Source organism: Lampetra fluviatilis, chromosome 65 (assembly GCF_964198595.1).
Source record: "Lampetra fluviatilis chromosome 65, kcLamFluv1.1, whole genome shotgun sequence".
Lineage (NCBI taxonomy): Eukaryota > Metazoa > Chordata > Hyperoartia > Petromyzontiformes > Petromyzontidae > Lampetra > Lampetra fluviatilis.
This window is the reverse complement of record NC_136339.1, coordinates 5,597,828-5,619,992: the sequence shown is the minus strand read 5'-3', so window position 1 is coordinate 5,619,992 and position 22,165 is coordinate 5,597,828. Positions and strand designations below refer to the sequence as shown.

General features: G+C 55.5%; 1 protein-coding gene across 1 annotated transcript in view; it reads right to left on the bottom strand.

The window, feature by feature from the left end:
- Positions 1-1,775: 1,775 nt before the first annotated feature.
- The window catches only part of BBX (BBX high mobility group box domain containing), a 37,026-nt gene continuing 16,636 nt past the window's right edge, over positions 1,776-22,165 (bottom strand). The window contains exons 2-16 of the mRNA XM_078882450.1: positions 21,676-21,811; positions 18,645-18,731; positions 17,457-17,778; positions 16,295-16,528; positions 13,990-14,251; positions 13,015-13,094; positions 12,224-12,307; positions 10,908-11,481; positions 9,894-10,036; positions 9,293-9,551; positions 8,356-8,485; positions 7,295-7,395; positions 6,407-6,790; positions 3,847-4,054; positions 1,776-1,913 (exon numbers count right to left, since the gene is read on the bottom strand). Of these exons, the coding sequence (XP_078738576.1) occupies positions 1,832-1,913; positions 3,847-4,054; positions 6,407-6,790; positions 7,295-7,395; positions 8,356-8,485; positions 9,293-9,551; positions 9,894-10,036; positions 10,908-11,481; positions 12,224-12,307; positions 13,015-13,094; positions 13,990-14,251; positions 16,295-16,528; positions 17,457-17,778; positions 18,645-18,727 (2,946 nt within the window). The 5' untranslated portion in view covers positions 18,728-18,731; positions 21,676-21,811 and the 3' untranslated portion in view covers positions 1,776-1,831. The remainder of the gene's footprint in view (positions 1,914-3,846; positions 4,055-6,406; positions 6,791-7,294; positions 7,396-8,355; positions 8,486-9,292; positions 9,552-9,893; positions 10,037-10,907; positions 11,482-12,223; positions 12,308-13,014; positions 13,095-13,989; positions 14,252-16,294; positions 16,529-17,456; positions 17,779-18,644; positions 18,732-21,675; positions 21,812-22,165) is intronic.

Below are 22,165 nucleotides of genomic sequence, written 5' to 3'. Positions count from 1 at the left end.
ACGATCATGATGACGATGATGAAGACGACGAAGATGATGATGATAATGACATTGACGATAATGATGACGATGGTGACGATGATGATGACGATGATATTGATGACAATGATGACGATGATGACGATGATGACGATGATGATGACGATGATATTGATGACAATGATGACGATGATGATGATAATGATAACAATGATAATGATGATGACGACGATAATGATGACGATAATGATGACGATGATGATGATGACAACGATGACAACGTTGATGACAATGATGACGATGAAATCCGTCGCTACAAATCGCTGCCGTGCAAGATCGCGGCTTGTACTGTTCCACGCAACCGGTGGCACGTGAACTGCCAGCAACGGTGTCAGTTGCACGCAACCGAGCCGGGGTAGGTCTGCGGCCCTGCGTCGAGCAACCAGTTGCATGCAACTGCAGGGTGACGTCCAAGCATCGACCGATGCACGGTTGCACCGCAACCGACTTGCGTGCAACTGAGTTGCGTGCAACTGAGTTGAGTGCAACTGAGTTGCGTGCAACTGAGTTGCGTGCAACTGAGTTGACTGCAACTGAGTTGAGTGCAACTGACCACTTCGTTGGGCTGTGGACCCTGCTACAGGAACGCAATCGGCGTGTCTCCTACTGCCGCAACTACAATGCATAACACAAAAGCTAACCGCCACATACTTTTTTAAATATATATATACCGTAGGTCATGAATTTCTTTCAAACTTTGTCTTTAACCATCGTTAAAATTTCACCTTTAAAGTGTTCAAGGGAAAGAAAAAGAAATCAAAATGTAAGTGGACGAGGGTGCAGTTGCGCTAAAAATCTAAATAAACTCCGACACATTCAACATCGACGGGATTCTGCGAGCACAGGAAAAGTAATGTCGTAACGATTATAGTGACGACGACGACGACGACGTTGGTGATGATAACAATGATGACGATGATGATACTGATGATGATGATAACGATGATTTTGACGATGAAAACAATGACGACGATGATGACGATGATGACGATGATGATGATCACAATGATGATATGACAATGATGACGATGATGATGATGACGATGATGATGATGACAATGATGAATATGCTGATGAATATGCTGATGATGATAACGATGACGATGTTGACGATGATGACCGTGACGACGATGATGATGACGATGAAAACAATGACGACAATATTAGTGATGGTGATGATGACGATGATGACAATGATGATGATATGACAATGATGACGATGATGATGACAATATTGACGATGACGATGATGATGACAATATTGACGATGACAATGGCGATGATAATGATGACGATGATGACGATGACAATGATGAATATGCTGATGATGAATATGCTGATGATGATGATAATGATGACGATGTTGACGATGATGACCGTGACGATGATGATGATGACGATGAAAACAATGACGATGATATTAATGACCCTGATGATGACAATGATGACGATGATGATGATAATATTGACGATGACAATGGCGATGATGATAATGATGATGACAATGACGACGATGATGATATGACAATGATGACGATCATAACAATGATGATGACAATGATGATGACAATGATGAATATGCTGATCATGATGACAATGATGATGGCGACGATGCTGACGATGACGATGAAACACACGCTCGCCAGATGGGCGCTCTACTATACCCCCCTCCCCCCCTCCTACAGCCCCAACCCTGAGCCACCCCTCCCTTCACCCCCCCCCCGTCCCCCCCCCCCCACCTGGGTACATGTGGAAGCTTCCAGCGGTGTTGGGGGGGGGGGGATGGGACAGACTAGTCCATACAGGAGATGTAGAGGGGGCTCTGGGAAATCTCTTTGGCCTGACTTTCTCTCGTGCGATTGGTTGGTTGCGGTCTGTGGAACGACAGCGAAAAAACAACGCAAAGAGGTTACGAACCACCACGCCAAGTGTAGGCCAATCGGATTCAAAGACAATGCAGCAGCATCATCATTATTGTTGTTGTTGTTGTGAACTCACCTTTTGCCCGTGCGAGGACGGGTGTATTGCAGTAAGCGGTAGTGTAGCGGTTAGCGCTCCGCTGAGCTACGAACCCGGCGACCCTGAGTTCGATTCCCGCTCACGGCCAACACCACCAGTGACGATTATCTGAACCGGTCCCGGGCCTCCCCTAGGTCGACTCAGCCTCAAATGAGTACCTGGTGCGATGTGCAAACATCGTCACTGGGGAGACAAAGGTCGGCCGGGCGTGGTGTTGGCCACCCACCCCCTCGTGTGCCGTGCCGGCCTTTATAGGTGCTCGCTAACAGCACTTGCCCCTACAGTCTGTTAAGGCTAAACGGGGGATCTTTGTTTGTATTGCAGTAAAATCTGAAACTTGCAAGCGAAAAGCAGATCGCGATGTGATGATATTCACTGCATCAATTTGCGTGCAATTTGTAAGGCCGCGGTGACACAGACTTGTTTCATGTAAAGGTTGTAATCCCTCGTTCATCGCGACGTCCTTTTTACTTCGATGTCTCAACGGCGGCGTGACGGAGATCACGTGACGTGAGGGTTCTTGTGGAGTGACGTCACCCGCTCATGATTATTCATGAGGGGGCAGGTCCATGTGGAGTGACGTCACCCGCTCATGATTATTCATGAGGGGGGGTGTCCATGTGGAGTGGCGTCACCTGCTCATGATTATTCATGAGGGGGTGGGTCCATGTGGGGTGACGTCACCCGCTCATGATTATTCATGAGGGGGCGGGTCCATGTGGGGTGACGTCACCTGCTCATGATTATTCATGAGGGGGCGGGTCCATGTGGGGTGACGTCACATGCTCATGATTATTCATGAGGGGGGTGTCCATGTGGAGTGACGTCACCTGCTCATGATTATTCATGAGGGGGTGGGTCCATGTGGGGTGACGTCACCCGCTCATGATTATTCATGAGGGGGCGGGTGTCCATGTGGAGTGACGTCACCTGCTCATGATTATTCATGAGGGGGCGGGTCCATGTGGGGTGACGTCACCCGCTCATGATTATTCATGAGGGGGCGGGTGTCCATGTGGAGTGACGTCACCTGCTCATGATTATTCATGAGGGGGCGGGTCCATGTGGGGTGACGTCACACACTCATGATTATTCATGAGGGGGCGGGTCCATGTGGGGTGACGTCACCCGCTCATGATTATTCATGAGGGGGTGGGTCCATGTGGAGTGACGTCACCCGCTCATGATTATTCATGAGGGGGCGGGTCCATGTGGGGTGACGTCACCCGCTCATGATTATTCATGAGGGGGCGGGTCCATGTGGAGTGACGTCACATGCTCATGATTATTCATGAAAGAGGGGATCCATTGGAGTGACGTCACATGCTCATGATTATTCATGAGGGGGTGGGTCCATGTGGAGTGACGTCACCCGCTCATGATTATTCATGAGGGGGTGGGTCCATGTGGAGTGACGTCACATGCTCATGATTATTCATGAAAGAGGGGATCCATTGGAGTGACGTCACATGCTCATGATTATTCATGAGGGAGGGGGGGTGTCCATGTGGAGTGACGTCACATGCTCATGATTATTCATGAGGGGGCGGGTCCATGTGGAGTGACGTCACATGCTCATGATTATTCATGAGGGGGGCGGGTCCATGTGGAGTGACGTCACATGCTCATGATTATTCATGAGGGAGGGGGGGGGTCCATGTGGAGTGACGTCACATGCTCATGATTATTCATGAGGGGCGCTGTTCGATGTGGAGTGACGTCACGCGCGGGACACACAGACATTAATGGCTCGGGGAGGCCCCGGGAGCGAACCAACGGCCCTCGCACCTCGAGGTCGTTTCCATGGCGGCCACCTCCGCTAGGGCGGCCAGGCTGAAGAAGCTCGACAAGGACCCCAGGGAGGCGTCCGAGGGTGTGCCCGGCACGGACAAGGACCCCGCCGCTGAGGCGTCCGAGGGGGTGCCCGGCACCGAGGCGCTGCCCTCGGAGGTGGCGCCGTGGTCCGACGGGCACGCGGCGGACGGCCGGGACTTGTCTGCAGGAAAAAAAAAAAAACACTTTTCATTAAAACAAAAAAATTTAAAACGCAGACCGACAGAGCGTCACGTGAACCGCCCGTGGGGCGAGCGTCCATTACGTTGGGTCCAGTACTCCATGTACGTGTGTGCTGAACTTCTCTCGCACCGTACGTATCCAACTGTGCTAATGTACGTGTGTGTTGAACTTCTCTCGCACCGTACGTATCCCACCGTGTTAATGTACGTGTGTGCTGAACTTCTCTCGCACCGTACGTATCCAACTATGCTAATGTACGTGTGTGTTGAACTTCTCTCGCACCGTACGTATCCAACCGTGCTAATGTACGTGTGTGTTGAACTTCTCTCGCACCGTACGTATCCAACCGTGCTAATGTACGTGTGTGTTGAACTTCTCTCGCACCGTACGTATCCAACCGTGCTAATGTACGTGTGTGTTGAACTTCTCTCGCACCGTACGTATCCAACCGTGATAATGTACGTGTGTGTTGAACTTCTCTCGCACCGTACGTATCCAACCGTGCTAATGTACGTGTGTGTTGAACTTCTCTCGCACCGTACGTATCCAACCGTGCTAATGTACGTGTGTGTTGAACTTCTCTCGCACCGTACGTATCCAACCGTGATAATGTACGTGTGTGTTGAACTTCTCTCGCACCGTACGTATCCAACCGTGATAATGTACGTGTGTGTTGAACTTCTCTCGCACCGTACGTATCCAACCGTGCTAATGTACGTGTGTGTTGAACTTCTCTCGCACCGTACGTATCCAACCGTGCTAATGTACGTGTGTGTTGAAGTTCTCTCGCACCGTACGTATCCAACCGTGCTAATGTTAGTGTGTGTTGAACTTCTCTCGCACCGTACGTATCCAACCGTGATAATGTACGTGTGTGTTGAAGTTCTCTCGCACCGTACGTATCCAACCGTGCTAATGTACGTGTGTGTTGAACTTCTCTCGCACCGTACGTATCCAACCGTGATAATGTACGTGTGTGTTGAACTTCTCTCGCACCGTACGTATCCAACCGTGATAATGTACGTGTGTGTTGAACTTCTCTCGCACCGTACGTATCCAACCGTGCTAATGTACGTGTGTGTTGAAGTTCTCTCGCACCGTACGTATCCAACCGTGCTAATGTTAGTGTGTGTTGAACTTCTCTCGCACCGTACGTATCCAACCGTGCTAATGTTAGTGTGTGTTGAACTTCTCTGGCACCGTACGTATCCAACCGTGCTAATGTTAGTGTGTGTTGAACTTCTCTCGCACCGTACGTATCCAACCGTGCTAATGTTAGTGTGTGTTGAACTTCTCTGGCACCGTACGTATCCAACCGTGCTAATGTACGTGTGTGTTGAAGTTCTTTCGCACCGTACGTATCCAACCGTGCTAAAGGGTCTCCATCAGTGTCTCTGTGGGTCTCTATAGGTCTGGGTGTCTGTGGGTCTTTATGAGTGTGTGTGGGTCTCCATGTATGTAGGTATCTTGAACTTCTGTATGCAGCGGACCATTCTATGGGTCTCTATGGGTGTCTCTGTGGGTCTCTATGGGTGTCTCTGTGGGTCTCTATGGGTGTCTCTGTGGGTCTCTGTAGGTCTGGGTGTCGGTGGGTCTCTATGGGTGTGTATGGGTCTCTATGAGTGTGTGTGGGTCTCCATGTATGTAGGTATCTTGAACTTGTATGTAGCGAACCATGCTATGGGTCTCTATGGGTGTCTCTGTGGGTCTCTATGGGTCTATGTGGGTCTCTATGGGTCTCTATGGGTCTCTGTGTCTCGATGTATGTATATGTATGTTCAACTTCTTTCGTGCGGGGGAAGGACAACAAACTAGACACATTTCGATTTAAAGCTTTCGTGACTGCAGGGATCCATCTTCTTGGTTCTTTCGGTAAAGTCACGTAGAAGGGAAATAATAAAGTAAAAAAAAAAATATTCTCGCTCCCGGAGTTTGTTGAAGGATCTTAAAGTTTTGTGGAATCCCACCCCGTAGTGGAAATTTAACCGCCACTACGGGGTGGGATTACACAAAACTTTAAGATCCTTCAACAAACTCCGGGAGTGAGAATTATATTATTATGTTTATTTTTATTATTTTATTATCTCCCTTCTACGTGACTTTACCGAAAGAACCAAGAAGAAGCCAGGGTCGTTTCTTCAAAAAAGATCTACGCCGCCACCACCACCACCGCCGCCACCACCGCCACCACCACCACCGCCACCACCGCCACCACCGCCACCACCGCCACCACCGCCGCCACCGCCACCACCACCGCCACCACCACCACCACCGCCACCACCACCACCACCACCGCCACCACCGCCCCTCCCCCGCCACCGCGCGCCGTCACCTGACGTGGGCGAGAGCTGCCCGTCGGCCGAGCGGACCAGGTGGGTGATGCGAGACTTCCTCGCCTTCCTCTTCTGGCTGCCCGTGAGGCTTCCCTCCGTGGGCAGGCTTCCCGGGCAGCGGCGGGCCGGGGCGGCGCCGGCCTTGCGAGAGACCGCGGGCCGCGGGACGACCGCGGCGGGCGCCGCTACGCGCGTCTCTCCGTGCGGAGCGCGTGGGCAGGGCCCTCCCGACGGGCCCGGGGTCGAGGGGTCTCCGAAGGAGCAGGAGGGCGGAGAGGGTGGCGGCCCTGACGCGGAGGGCCTGCAAGTGGGGCCGGAGTCCCGCTTGTGCTTGTACTTGCTCACGATCTTGTGGAAGGGCTGCTTCTTGGAAGATGGGCCGCCTAGGGATGGTGAGCGGGTGAGGATGGTGAGCGGGTGAGAGAAGGGCGACAGGGTGAGGGGGTGAGAGGGTGAGCGGGATGGTGGTGGTGCTGGCGGTGGTGGTGATAGTGGTGGGGGTGATAGTGGTGGTGCTGGGGGTGGTGGTGATAGTGCTGGCAGTCGTGGTGATAGTGGTGGGGGTGGTGGTGATAGTGGTGGTGCTGGAAGTGGTGGCGATAGTGGTGCTGCTGGCGGTGGTGGTGATAGTGGTGGGGGTGGTGATAGTGGTGATAGTGGTGGTGATAGTGCTGGCGGTCGTGGTGATAGTGGTGGGGGTGGTGGCGATAGTGGTGGTGCTGGAAGTGGTGGTGATGGTGATAGTGGTGGTGGTGATGGTGGTGGCGGCGGCGGTGGCGGTGACGATGATGACGATGGTGGTGGTGGAACTTGCTGAGCCCACCGCCCCCTAGCGGACATCAGTGAACCGAGACCTCCGAAGCCCATGTGACCCTGCGAGCCGTCACCTCTGTCGGCGGGCGAGCGAGCGAGCGGTTTCTTGCTCGGAGGCAGCGACGTCGGGAGTCGACTCAGCTTCTCCTCCAGCTCCTTCCGCAGCGAGCCCAGCCTGCACGCGCAGGCCACAAAGGCGAAGATCCCCCATTATTTTCTTGGGTTTTTTCCGGTAAAATCACGTGGGTAAAAAAAAAAAATTGATAAAAGTAAAATGAAAATCACGACGTTTCGGAGGCAACACAAGCTTCCGTCTTCAGGTGGAACCGTCACAGCACGACTGCTGTATCAAGTGAGAGAAATTCCAAGAAAACAGTCCTTGTATATATACTGGTTGAGGGTGGGAGGAGCCAAGGTAGGCCCTGAATAGTATTTTTGTGAGGTTCGGTGCGGCTGAAGCACGCTGCTAGGAATGAGCCTTTGTCTACATAACAAAAGGCTCAGTCCCATTTACACGCACCTTAACAACTCTCAACAAAGACTCATTCCTGGCAGCGGTTTCAGCCGCACCACCTCTACATAACAAAAGGCTCAGGGTCATTTACACACACCTCTACATCAGCTGCACCTTAACAACTCTTGGAACCTCCAAGTTCAACCAGTCTACACAACAAAGGCTCATTCCTAACAGCGGTGTCTGGACACGCGCGCACACGCATTTAACACGCTCACAACAACAACAACAACCGCCATTCGCCACTAAGTGGCGGTGACGTCACCACGACGCTTGTGCCAGGCCATGTGCACACACACACGCGCGCACACACACTAACACACACACACACTAACACACACTAACACACACACACTAGCACACACACTAACACACACACACTAGCACACACACTAACACACACACACTAGCACACACTAACACACACACACTAACACACACACTAGCAGACACACACACTAACACACACACACTAACACACACACTAGCAGACACACACACACTCACACACACTAACACTAGCACACACACACTAACACTAACACACACTAACACACACACTCACTCACACTCACTCAAATACACACACACACGCGCGCGCACGCAGACGCGCGCGGTCACCGTGGCTTGTCGCAGTCTTTGCTGCGCGTGCGTTTGAGACGTCGCGGGGAGATGGGCGACACGGGAGAGACTCGCTCCTCCTCCCGGCTCCTGTGGGGCTCCTCCCCAAGACTCCGCAAGCCCTTCTTGCCTGCGACACAGAGACACAGAGCAGAGGTCGCAACCGGGTACCCGATACCCGTACCCTACCCGATACCCGGCTACCCGTACCCGGCCGGGTACGGGTACGGGTACCCGTTTGCGACCCTGGTGCGGCCGGGTACGGGTACGGGTAGACCGTGAGTCACTGGTGAGTCACCGTTTGTCACTCATTTCCCAACGTCTTGTCTCTTCTCACAATTCAAGTTCCTAGAATCAACCCACCCGCGCCTGCAACATGGCTTCATCCCAGAGGTCGCAATCGGGTACCCGCTACCCGTACCCTACCCGTACCCGGCCGGGTACGGGTATGGTATGGGTACGGCCGGGTACGGGTACCCGTTTGCGACCCTGGTGCGGCCGGGTACAGGTACGGGTAAGGAATCAAAACCCGTTTGCGACCTCTGACACAGAGTGAGGCCGCCCCCCGCGTAGCGCGTAGGCCTAACAGACTGTTGGGGCAAGTGCTGTTAGTAGCGAGTAGCGATACCCATGAAGGTCGGCCGCTGTGGGTGGCCGACACCGCGCCCGACCGCCTTTGTCTCCCCCAGTGGCGATGTTTACTACACACAGCTACACCAGGTACTCATTTGAGGCTGAGTCGACCTAGGGGAGGGCCCAGGACCGATTTAGATCATCGTCGCCGGCGTTGGCCGTGAGCGGGAATCCGACCCGGGTCGCCGGGTTCGTAGCGCGGCGTAGCGCTGAACCGTTGCACCACCGCTCCCCACTACGCACGCACGCGCACGCACGCCTACACACGTGCGTACACACACAGGCACACAGAGCCACCCCCCACCTCGGTCGAGGTTGGCTCTCAGCGTCGTGAGCATCCCTTCCAGCACCAGCGTCTTGTAGAGCGCGCCCTTGCACGTGCGCTTCGACTTCCTGGAGCCGCTGTGCTCGCCGTCGCTGGCGCCGCCGCCACCTCCGTCGACGCCGCCGCCGCCCAGCCCCGGTGCATCGTGGGAAGCTCCGGTGGGGGGGCAGCCTCTTTGCAGGGCACGCTGGGCAAAGCCGCCGACGCCGTCCGCTGAGGTAATGTGTTTCGCTTTGGCCTGCCGGAGCAAAGGGGGGGAGGGGGGGGGCGGTGAGCGAAAGGTTGCCCACGCCAACGCGCGTCGAGCCGGGAAACGTGGGACACGTTGACCGCTCTCCCAACGTCGGGGCCGACGTCGCGCGTTTAACCGCGCGCCCCGGGAAAACGTCGGGGGCCAACGTCGATCCGATGCCTGCCAACCACTCTCCAACGTCGGCACAAACGTCGCCCCTTTGCTGGGTGCCCCGGGAAACGCGGGACAACGTAGGGCCGACCGTTGGTGCGTCGTTTGCAAACAGCTCTCCCAACGTTGGTGCAACGTTGGTGCAACGTTCGTGCTCAATGGTGCGGTCATACTTACAGTCACGTGACCATCGTCAAGGGTTTCCATTTTCGGCGCGGCGTTGCCCGCGGCGACCAGGCCCGGCGGCTCCGCTGCGGCCTGCTCTTGCCTAGATTCGTCCATCTTCGTCTCCATTTTCACTTTCCTGATATTGACAAAACCTGACAAAGATCCCCCGTGTAGCCTTAACGGACTGTTGGGGCAAGTGCCGTTAGCGAGTAGCACCTATGAAGGCCAGAACGGCACACGAGGGGGTGGGTGGCCAGCACCACGCCCGACCGACTTTGTCTCCCCCAGTGGCGATGTTTACACACCGCGCCAGGTACTCATTTGAGGCTGAGTCGACCTAGGGGAGGCCCAGGACCGGTTCAGATAATCGTCACCGGTGTTGGCCGTGAGCGGGAATCGAACCCGTGTCGCCGGGGGGTTCATAGCGCAGCGCAGCGCTAACCGCGATACTACCGCTCCCCACAAAACCTGACGCGCACACACACACATGCACAACTGCATGGTAACGCCCCCAACAACAACAACAGCCGCCATTCGCCACTAAGTGACGGTGATGTCTCCACGGCGCCCGTGCCAGGCCAGGCGCACACACCGGGGCCACGTCAAGTGCCCAAGGGCTCGCCGCGGGCAGGAGGAGGTCATGGGACAGAGCCTGGTGCAGGCGGTGCCACGGGTTGCCCGGGACGGCTCGCAGGTGCGCTAGCCGTGCCTCCCCCCCCACTGCACCAACTCGCTGCGTTTTATCCGCCCGGCGCTCCGCCCGTTGTCGTGAGCGTCGCTCCACGCCAGAGGTCGCAAACGGGTTTTGATTCCTTACCCGTACCCGGCCGCACTAGGGTCGCAAACGGTTACCCGTACTCGTACCCGGCCGGGTACGGGTAGCCGGGTATCGGGTAGGGTACGGGTATCGGGTACCGGGTTGCGACCTCTGCTCCACGCCCTCACCGCCCCACGTAATCCCCCCCCCACCACCCATCATCGCCACCCCCCCCCACCCCCTCACGCCGCATCTCCGGCACTCACCGTGCTGAACGTCGGCCACAACGTCCGTGTCGAGCTCCACCTTCTGGCAGCGCCCGACCGCCATCAACCGCACCCTCCCGCTCTCCCCTCCCCGTCTCTTCCCTCCGTGCGTCTCCTCCTCCTCCTCCTCCTCCGCTCCACCTGCTCCCGCTTCAGCGGCGGCGGCGGCCTTTGGCGGGCAAGGGGGCGGCGGCAGGAGGAGCGGAGGCAGCTGTTGCCGCGGCAACCTCTCGCCCACCACCTCCTCCTCGTCGTCGTCGTCGCCCTTGACGACCGAGTCGATGGTGACGTCCACGTTGGAGTCGCGGGCCGCGGCGCGACGCTCGCCGAGGTCCCCGCCGCCCGCCGGGCGGAGCCCGTCCCGGCCGAGCCGCTGGCGCCTCTTGCGGCGCCGGCGCCGCGCCTTGCCGGGCCTCCCGCCGCCGCCACCGTCGGGGGCGACGGCAAAGGGGGCGGCCGAGGCGGCCGGGGCAGCTCTGGCGGCGCGCCAGGGCGGCGGAGGCGGCGGCGCGGGGGGGGGCGGAGGTGGAGGCCTCCAGTCGGGGGCGTCGGTGGACAAGCGGTCGGAGCACATCTGGGCAGGGTGGGGGAGAGGGAGGGGAGAGGGAGGGGAGAGGGAGGGGAGAGGGAGGGGAGAGGGAGGGGAGAGCGAGGGGAGAGCGATGGGAGAGGGAGGGGAGGGGGAGAGCGATGGGAGAGCGATGGGAGAGCGATGGGAGAGCGATGGGAGAGCGATGGGAGAGTAATAGGAGAGTGTGAAGAGAGGGAGGGGAGAGTGAGGGGAGAGCGATGGGAGAGGGAGGGGAGGGGGAGGGGAGAGCGAGGGGAGAGCGATGGGAGAGAGCGATGGGAGAGCGATGGGAGAGCGATGGGAGAGCGATGGGAGAGCGAGGAGAGAGAGCGAGGGGAGAGAGCGATGCTGCTTAGGCGAGCTTTCCCCAACGGCGTCACAGCGGAGGGGTGTCGTGCAAACGCATTCAGCGAGGAGCAGCCGTACCCCGCACCTACAGTCAGCGTGGTCGTCTAAGGACGGTGGTGAAAGAAGTTCAACGTACACACACGCACACACGTACGTGCACACACGTACGTAGACATACGCACACACGTACGTACACACACGTACACATACGTCCACACGCACACACACACGTACACAAACGTACGGACACACACACGTACGTACACATACGTACACACGCATACACGTATGTACACATAGGTACGGACACACATGAACGCATAGAAGAGGGAAGGAGGGAGGAGGGGTGGAGGGGGAGGGAGGGAGGAGGAGGCGAGAGGGGAGGGAGGGTCTGTACCTCGGCGAGCTGAAAGAGGGCGGAGATCCCGCGCTCCTCCGCTGCAGCGGAGCGATGCGATTGGTGGGTTTGCGTCGATGGGATCTGCGCGGGAGCCAATGGCGGGAGGGGGGTTCAGATTGTGAAACGGGACGCCGGCAAGGGGCAGTCACAGGCACGGGGGGACGTTGATTCAAATCGACTGGCACAGAGAGCACGCACGAGTGAGAGATACAAGGCGCTGAGCGCAGAGGCAGACAGCTCCTAGAGACGGGCAAAGCACCACCGCCAACACCGCGGCCGCCATTACCAGCGCCACCAACAACAACCGCCGTTCGCCACCGAGTGGCGGCGGCGACGTCACCACGGCGCCTGTGCCAGGCTAGGTGAACGTTGAGGCCACGTGAAGTGTCGAACGCCCGCCGGCAGGAGGTCACGGGGCAGACTCAGCAGGTGCCACGGGTCGGCTGACTGAGATGACTACTGACCGATGCACCACCTGTGCCCCCCTACTGTGCAAACCACCATCACCACAACCTCCATCACCACAACCTCCATCACCACCACCATCACCCATCACGACCACCACCGCGGCCACCACCATCACCACCATCACCATCACCACCGCCGCCACCACCGCCGCCACCACCATCACCGTCACCACCATCACCGCCGCCACCACCATCATCACCACCACCGCTGCCACCACCGCTGCCACCACCATCACCGTCACATCCACCACCACCATCACCACCACCATTACCACCACCATCACCACCGCCACCACCACCACCAGCGGGAGAGCTTCTCACCTCGCAGGGAGGAGAGCCGTTGAGCGCATTCTCCCCGGCCAGCAGCAGCAGACTCAGTCCTCCCGTGTGCGTCAACGCGTCTGGAACAGAGACAGCCACCGCACCAGTCACCACCATGACACTACCACCACTACCAGCACCATTACCACAACTACTACCACAACTACCACCACCATTCACCACCACCACCACAACTATCACCATTCACCACCACCACCATTCAGAGACAGCCACCGCACCAGTCACCACCACTACCACAACTACCACCACCATTCACCACCACTACCACCACCACAACTACCACTACCACCACTACCACCACCACCACAACTACCACCACCATTCACCACAACTACCACAACTACCACCACCATTCACCACCACCACAACTACTACCAGCATTCACCACCATTCAGAGACAGCCACCGCACCATTCACCACCACCACAACTACCACAATTATCACTACCATTCACCACCAGTACCACCATTCACCACCAGTACCACAACTACCACCACCACTACCACCACCACAACTACCACCACCATTCACCACCACCAGTACCACCACTATTCATCACCACCACCATTCACCACATGAATTTACATATCAACAGATGAATTTAGCATATTTCCCATATCTGCATTTTCCATAAATATGCTAAATTACTCTGTTGATATGTAAATTCCTTTGTCAAGGCGCTCTTCCTCCTCCAACCCAGCTTAAATATACGCTGCCAAGCTTGGCGGTGTTTCATTCGGACGCTGTCTTTCCGACAGCCCTGTTCTTCACCTGAGGACGGCTGCTTACGTTGTGGCCGAAACGTCGTGAGAATTGCATTTTATAACGTTTATTTTTATTATTTTATTATTTCCCTTCCACGTGACTTTACCGAAAGAACCAAGCAGATGAATCCCTGCAGTCACGAAAGCTTTCAATCGAAACAAAAAGAGTTTGGTTAATCCGACAAGTTACCGGTCGACGCCAAATTGGCCTTCCCCATCCTGCGAGCCCCTTCGGCGTGCCGCGGGGACGCTGCCGCCACCGTTGTCGTCGCCGCCGTAGCCGGAGCCCGTGGCCCCGCGTGGCACGGCCCACCGCTAGGTTGGCTCCGTGAGAAGTGAGGGAGGTGGAAGCCGCTCCCGGCGGCGGCGGTGGTGGCCGTGGTGGTGGTGGTGGCGGCGTTGGACGGGCACCAACGGTAGCCGGGGTTTGCTCGCAGGAACGCGTCCTTGTACTGCGGGTCGAGAGACAGAGTTAATTACCTCTCTTTAGCAGAGGTCGCAAACGGGTTTTGATTCCTTACCCATACCCGGCCGCACCAGGGTCGCAAACGGGTACCCGTACCCGTACCCTACCCGATACCCGGCTACCCGTACCCTACCCGTACCCGGCCACACCAGGGTCGCAAACGGGTACCTGTACCCGTACCCGGCCGGGTACGGTTAGCCGGGTATCAGGTAGGGTACGGGTATCGGGTACCCGATTGCGACCTCTGCTCTCTAGGCAGTCAATTATCGCTCTCTCTCTTTAGACAGAGAGTCTAGAGCACGGACGGCTACGTACACAAGAGGTTCAACATGCATATAACACTGCACCATAGACTCAACACTGCACCATAGACTCAACACTGCACCATAGACTCAACACTGGACCATAGACTCAACACTGCACCATAGACTCATCACTGCCCATAGACTCAACACTGCACCATAGACTCAACACTGCCCATAGACTCAACACTGCCCATAGACTCATCACTGCACCATAGACTCAACACTGCACCATAGACTCAACACTGCACCATAGACTCAACACTGGACCATAGACTCAACACTGCACCATAGACTCATCACTGCCCATAGACTCAACACTGCACCATAGACTCAACACTGCCCATAGACTCAACACTGCCCATAGACTCATCACTGCACCATAGACTCAACACTGCACCATAGACTCACCACTGCTCATAGACTCAACACTGCACCATAGACTCATCACTGCCCATAGACTCAACACTGCACCATAGACTCAACACTGCACCATAGACTCAACACTGCACCATAGACTCAACACTGCACCATAGACTCACCACTGCTCATAGACTCAACACTGCACCATAGACTCAACACTGCACCATAGACTCAACACTGCACCATAGACTCATCACTGCCCATAGACTCAACACTGCACCATAGACTCAACACTGCCCATAGACTCAACACTGCCCATAGACTCATCACTGCACCATAGACTCAACACTGCACCATAGACTCAACACTGCACCATAGACTCAACACTGGACCATAGACTCAACACTGCACCATAGACTCATCACTGCCCATAGACTCAACACTGCACCATAGACTCAACACTGCCCATAGACTCAACACTGCCCATAGACTCATCACTGCACCATAGACTCAACACTGCACCATAGACTCACCACTGCTCATAGACTCAACACTGCACCATAGACTCATCACTGCCCATAGACTCAACACTGCACCATAGACTCAACACTGCACCATAGACTCAACACTGCACCATAGACTCAACACTGCACCATAGACTCACCACTGCTCATAGACTCAACACTGCACCATAGACTCAACACTGCACCATAGACTCAACACTGCACCATAGACTCAACACTGCACCATAGACTCAACACTGCTCCATAGACTCAACACTGCACCATAGACTCATCACTGCCCCGCAGACTCATCACTGCACCATAGACTCAACACTGCACCATCGACTCATCACTGCACCATAGACTCAACACTGCCCATAGACTCAACACTGCACCATAGACTCAACACTACACCATAGACTCAACACTGCCCATAGACTCAACACTGCACCATAGACTCAACACTGCACCATAGACCCATCACTGCACCATAAACTCATCACTGCACCATAGACTCAACACTACACCATAGACTCAACACTGCCCATAGACTCATCACTGCACCATAACCTCAACACTGCACCATAGACTCAACACTGCACAATGAACTCAACATTGCACCATAGACTCAACACTGCACCATAGACTCCACACTGCCCATAGACTCAAAACTGCACCATAGACTCAACACTACACCATAGACTCAACACTGCACCATAGACTCATCACTGCACCATAAACTCAACACTGCACCATAACCTCAACACTGCACCACAGACTCATCACTGCCCCATAGACTCATCACTGCCCCATAGACTCTACACTGCCCACAGACTCATCACTGCCCCACAGACTCATCACCTCGCGGGCCAGGTCGGTGTAGACCTGCTTCTCGGGGGGGGGCAGCCCCCCCCACCACTCGGCCAGGATCTTGGTGGCGCCGCGGTTGTCGAGGCGAGGGTGGCGGGCGCGCACGACGGCGCGGTGGCGCTTGCAGAAGATGAGGAAGGCGTTCATGGGCCGGCGGGCGCGGCGCCCCGAGCTCGCCGCCTCCAACTCCTCCTCCTCCTCCGAGTCGGAGCTGGCGCTGCACACCTGGGGAGGGAGGGGGGGGTGGGGCACGGCGGGGGGGGGGGAGACAGTCGTGAGGATGGAGGTGGAGGGAGGGAGGGTGGAAGGGAGGCGAGGGAGGGAGGGTGGGAGGGAGGGAGGTGAGGGAGAGTGGGAGGGAGGCGAGGGTGGGAGGGCAAGGAGGGAGGGTGAGAGGGTGGAAGGGAGGGAGGGTGGGAGGGAAGGAGGGTGGGAGGGAGGGAGGCGAGGGAGGGAGTGGAAGGAGGGAGGGTGGGAGGGAGGCAAGGGAGGCGAGGGAGGGAGGGTGGGAGGCAGGCGAGGGAGGGAGGGTGGGAGGGAGCAAGGGTGGGAGGGCAAGGAGGGAAGGAGGGAGGGCAAGGAGGGAGGGAGGGGGGCAGGGAGGCGAGGGAGGGAGGGTGGGAGGGAGGGAGGGGGGCAGGGAGGCGAGGGAGGGAGGGAGGGTGGGAGGGAGGCGAGGGTGGGAGGGAGGGTGGGAGGGAGGGAGGTGAGGGAGAGTGGGAGGGAGGCGAGGGTGGGAGGGCAAGGAGGGAGGGTGAGAGGGTGGAAGGGAGGGAGGGTGGGAGGGAAGGAGGGTGGGAGGGGGAGGGAGGGAGGCGAGGGAGGGAGTGGAAGGAGGGAGGGTGGGAGGGAGGCAAGGGAGGCAGGGTGGGAGGCAGGCGAGGGAGGGAGGGTGGGAGGGAGCAAGGGTGGGAGGGCAAGGAGGGAAGGAGGGAGGGCAAGGAGGGAGGGAGGGGGGCAGGGAGGCGAGGGAGGGAGGGTGGGAGGGAGGGAGGGGGGCAGGGAGGCGAGGGAGGGAGGGTGGGAGGGAGGGAGGGAGGGTGGGAGGGTGGGAAGGAGGGAGGGAGGCGAGGGAGGGAGGGAGGGTGGGAGGGAGCAAGGGTGGGAGGCAGGCGAGGGAGGGATGACAGTGACGCTGGTCACCACGACTTGCCTGCTGGCCGTTGTCGAAGCTGCGAGCGTCGACGTCCGGGGGCAGGAGCAGGAGGGCTGGTTCGGCGTCGCGGCCACACTCGCCGGAGAGAGGCTGACGGTGCCAGTGCGGCAACACCCGCCTGGGCCTTCCAGCGCCAACACCACCACCACCACCACCACCGCCACCACCACCACCAACACCACCACCAACACCACCACCACCGTAGCCGCCACCGGCACCGGCACCACCGCCGCCGCCACGACCCCGCGTCAATTTCCTAGCGCCAGCTGTGCCGGGCAGTCGGCCTCGTCGTCCGCCCGCCACCATCATCACCGTTGCGCTGTGGGAGTGGGGGGGTGGGGGGTGGGGGGTTATTGGTAGGGGGGGTGGGGGGTGGGGGGGTATTGGTGGGGGGGGGTGGGGGGTGGGGGGGTATTGGTGGGGGGGTGGGGGGTGGGGGGAGTGGGGAGTGGGGGGGGGTGGAAGAGAATAAGGGCAAGGAGACGGAGGTTGTTCGGGGTTCAAGGGTCAAAGGTGGAAATGCTTGAATGTCGGCCGAAGCTGTCCAGGGCTGAGCTCCAGAAACTATCCCCACCTATTCCAATGAGAATTCAAGCCCTGGTTGTTGAAGGGATGAAACCGGGTTCCCAAGTGTAGCGAGCTGATGGTCTTAGCAGTCACCACAGACTCACACAGAGACCCACAGACTCACAGAGAGACCCACAGACTCACACAAAGACATATACACTCACACAAGAGACCCATTTACTCACAGAGAACCATAAACACACTTAGAAACCTACTCACACAGAAACCAATACACTCACACTCAGACCCATAAACTCACACAGAGACCCATAGACTCACACAGAGACCCATACACTCACACAGAGACCCATAGACTCACACAGAGACCCATAGACTCACACAGAGACCCATAGACTCACACAGAGACCCATAGACTCACACAGAGACCCATACACTCACACAGAGACCCATAGACTCACACAGAGACCCATAGACTCACACAGAGACCCATAGACTCACACAGAGACCCATAGACTCACACAGAGACCCATAGACTCACACAGAGACCCATAGACTCACACAGAGACCCATAGACTCACACAGAGACCCATAGACTCATACTGTCACCAATGAATGTTTAACAAGAGATCTACAGAGCAAAGATATTCTGAGTCCCACCTTGGGGTTGTCGATTTTCTCGGGGACTTTTCCACTACCGACTCCGGGGGAGGATTTGGAGGCTTGAGGCCTCCTCCATCCATGATTCTGTAATCACAGAATCATGATCACAATCATCATCGTCGTCATCATCACCATCATCTTCACCGTCACCACCATCACGATGATCATCACTGTCGTCATCATGAATACCATTTGTCGTCATCGTCGCCGTTAGAAGGTTGCACTCATTACACACACAAAGTGCTCGCCACAAATGAACCACAATCACCGTGCTGATTTCATCAAGGAACATAAATCACCATCACGCTTTTGGCTCAGCCGTCGAACAAAGACGGTGTTCACCGCATCATCGCGCGACGCTTTCAGATGCTATATACACTACACAATACACTACTATACACTACACTATACACTACACTATACACAACTATACAATACACTATACACTACACTATACACTACACTATACACTACTATACACTACACTACTATACACTACACTATACACTACACTACTATACACTACACACTTCTATACACTACACACTACACTATACACTACACTATACACTACACTATACACACTACACTATACACTACACTACACACTACACTACACACCTATACACTACACTATACACTACATTTTTGGCTCAGCCATCGAACAAAGACGGTGGTCACCGCATCATCGCGCGACGCTTTCAGAAGCGCTTCTGCGGCCGTCTGGAATGCTCTCTCTTCCGATATGAGGAAGCCGCTGGGAGCTCTGCCACTTTGAGATCATCATCATCGAGATTGACAAACTCATTTCTTTAGAACTGCTGCTTGTCGTGTTGAGATTGTTGTCCTTCCCCGCACCTCCGATCAGCACGTACGGTTGTGCGAAAGAAATTCCAACATCCATACATCATCGTGTCGACGATCGTATTGATACATCATCGTATTAATAATTATCAGTCATCACTGTCATATTTCTCAATGCCATCACCAAACTCTGCGGGTATTAATCATTCCAACGGCTATCACAATAAAGCAAGACCATCATCATCATCATTACCATCAATATCGGCAGCAGCACCGCCAACACAACCATCGCCACCGTGACAGCCAACTAAAAGCATCACCCCCACCTTCATCATCGTCTGCATCGCCAATGTCGCCATCAACTACACAGTCTGACATTTACACGATGACACACAGGCAAAGATCCCCCGTGTAGCCTTAACAGACTGTAGGGGCAAGTGCTGTTAGCGAGCACCTATGAAGGCCGGCACGGCACACGAGGGGGTGGGTTTGCCAGCACCACGCCCGGCCGCCTTTGTCTCCCCAGTGACGATGTTAGCGCACCACACCAGGTACTCAATTTGAGGCTGAGTCGACCTAGCGGAGGCCCAGGACCGGCTCAGATAAGCGCCACCGGTGTTGGCCGCGATCGGGAATCGAACTCGGGTCGCCGGGTTCGTAGCGCAGCGTAGCGCCAACCACTACACTACCGCTCCCCACGCATACACACACACATACACAAACATAGAGAATACACACACACACAGTTAACTTATCATATCCCTTGCCGTACGCACAAAACATTATGCAGGGAGTACCATCATCCTTAATACATGAACTATTAACTTGTTGATGTAAGTACTGTACACGCATTTATGCAAAAGCACGTGTAGTTATGTGTACGCAGTCTTGTCGTGTACACACACGCACACGCACACGCACGCGTGTGCGTGTGTGTACGGGCATGGTGTTGGCCACGCAACTACAAACAGCACACTGTCACATACTAATAGGGTCTTTCCGCTTTTTTTTTCTGGCAACAAAACTGACACCTTCTGCAAGGAATCATGCTTACATTAACCACAATACTTGCAGTCAAATGCAAACAAAAAACAAGACTCTGATAATTTATGCATTGTCTTTGAAACTGATTGGTCCACACCAGAGACAGCTTTCTTTAGAGCCTAGTCTCATACGGTGTTCGACCAGATGACGCCACAAGGCGCACAGTTCAAAGACAACGCACTACCAGAGTGATGAGAGCTCGGGGGTGAGCAGCTACATCATGGCAGAGGTCGCAAACGGGTTTTGATTCCTTACCCGTACCCGGCCGCACCAGGGTCGCAAATGGGTACCCGTTCCCTACCCGTACCCTACCCGAAATGAGTGACAAACGGTTACTCACCGGTGACTCACGGCCTACCCGTACACGTACCCGGCCGCACCAGGGTCGCAAACGGCTACCCGTACCTGGCCAGGTACGGGTAGCCGGGTATCGGGTAGGGTACGGGTATCGGGTACCCGGTTGCGACCTCTGGGATGAAGCCATGTTGCAGGCGCGGGTGGGTTGATTCTAGGAACTTGAATTGTGAGAAGAGACAAGACGTTGGGAAATGAGTGACAAACGGTGACTCACCAGTGACTCACGGCCTACCCTTACCCGGCCGCACCAGGGTCGCAAACGGGTACCCGTACCCGTACCTGGCTGGGTACGGGTAGCCGGGTATCGGGTAGGGTATGGGTATCGGGTACCCGGTTGCGACCTCTGCATCATGAGACCTCCTTTGCCAGTACCAAAACATACTAATAGGGTGTTTCCCCTTTTTTCTGGCAACAAAACTGACACCTTTTGCAAAGGAGGTCCCATGATGATGCACACCGTCAGTTAGCGCATGGGCAGGTGATCAGCTCCCACCTCCTCTTGGTTCTTTCGGTAAAGTCACGTGGAATGGAAATAATAAAATAATAAAAATAAAACATAATAAAATAATTCTCACGACGTTTCGGCCACAACGCAAGCAGCCGTCCTCAGGTGAAGCGTCATTCAGACGCTGTCTTTCCGACAGACCTGTTCTTCACCTGAGGACGGCTGCTTGCGTTGTGGCCGAAACGTCGTGAGAATTGTATTTTATTATGTTTTATTTTTAATTATTTTATTATTTCCCTTCTCCGTGACTTTACCGAAAGAACCAAGAAGATGAATCCCTGCAAGTCACGAAAGAAGCTTTACATCGAAAGTTCCCACCTCGTTTCAAGGTCGTCCGGTGAGCGTGGAGGAGTAGGCCAAACACTCTCCAGAGGGACTCTGTGGAGACCCCTCCAGTGGAGGGCCCTTCAGCCGGCAGTGAGGTGAGCGATCAATTGCAGGCCTGCACCTCTACCTGTCAACACAGACGCACACAAACACAATAAACATTTAGACATTCGTGCAGTAAGCTAAGACGTACAGATGCCATTCATCGGCCACGTCCAAATCCATTGCTGGATGAAATATTGGCATACAGTAGATATGTACCGTGCATGCCTCACCACACATGCACAGTTACAGTACTGTGTTGCATACGCGACACGCAATTATGTGCACAAATACAGTGTAGAAATCCTAAATTTCGATTTAAACCGCCCGCCAAACCTCCTACGCATTTCACAAGTAGTACTAATCGCATATCTGCATTTCCCATAAATATGCTAAATTCCTCTTGATATGCAAATTCATTTGTCAAGGCGCTCTTCCC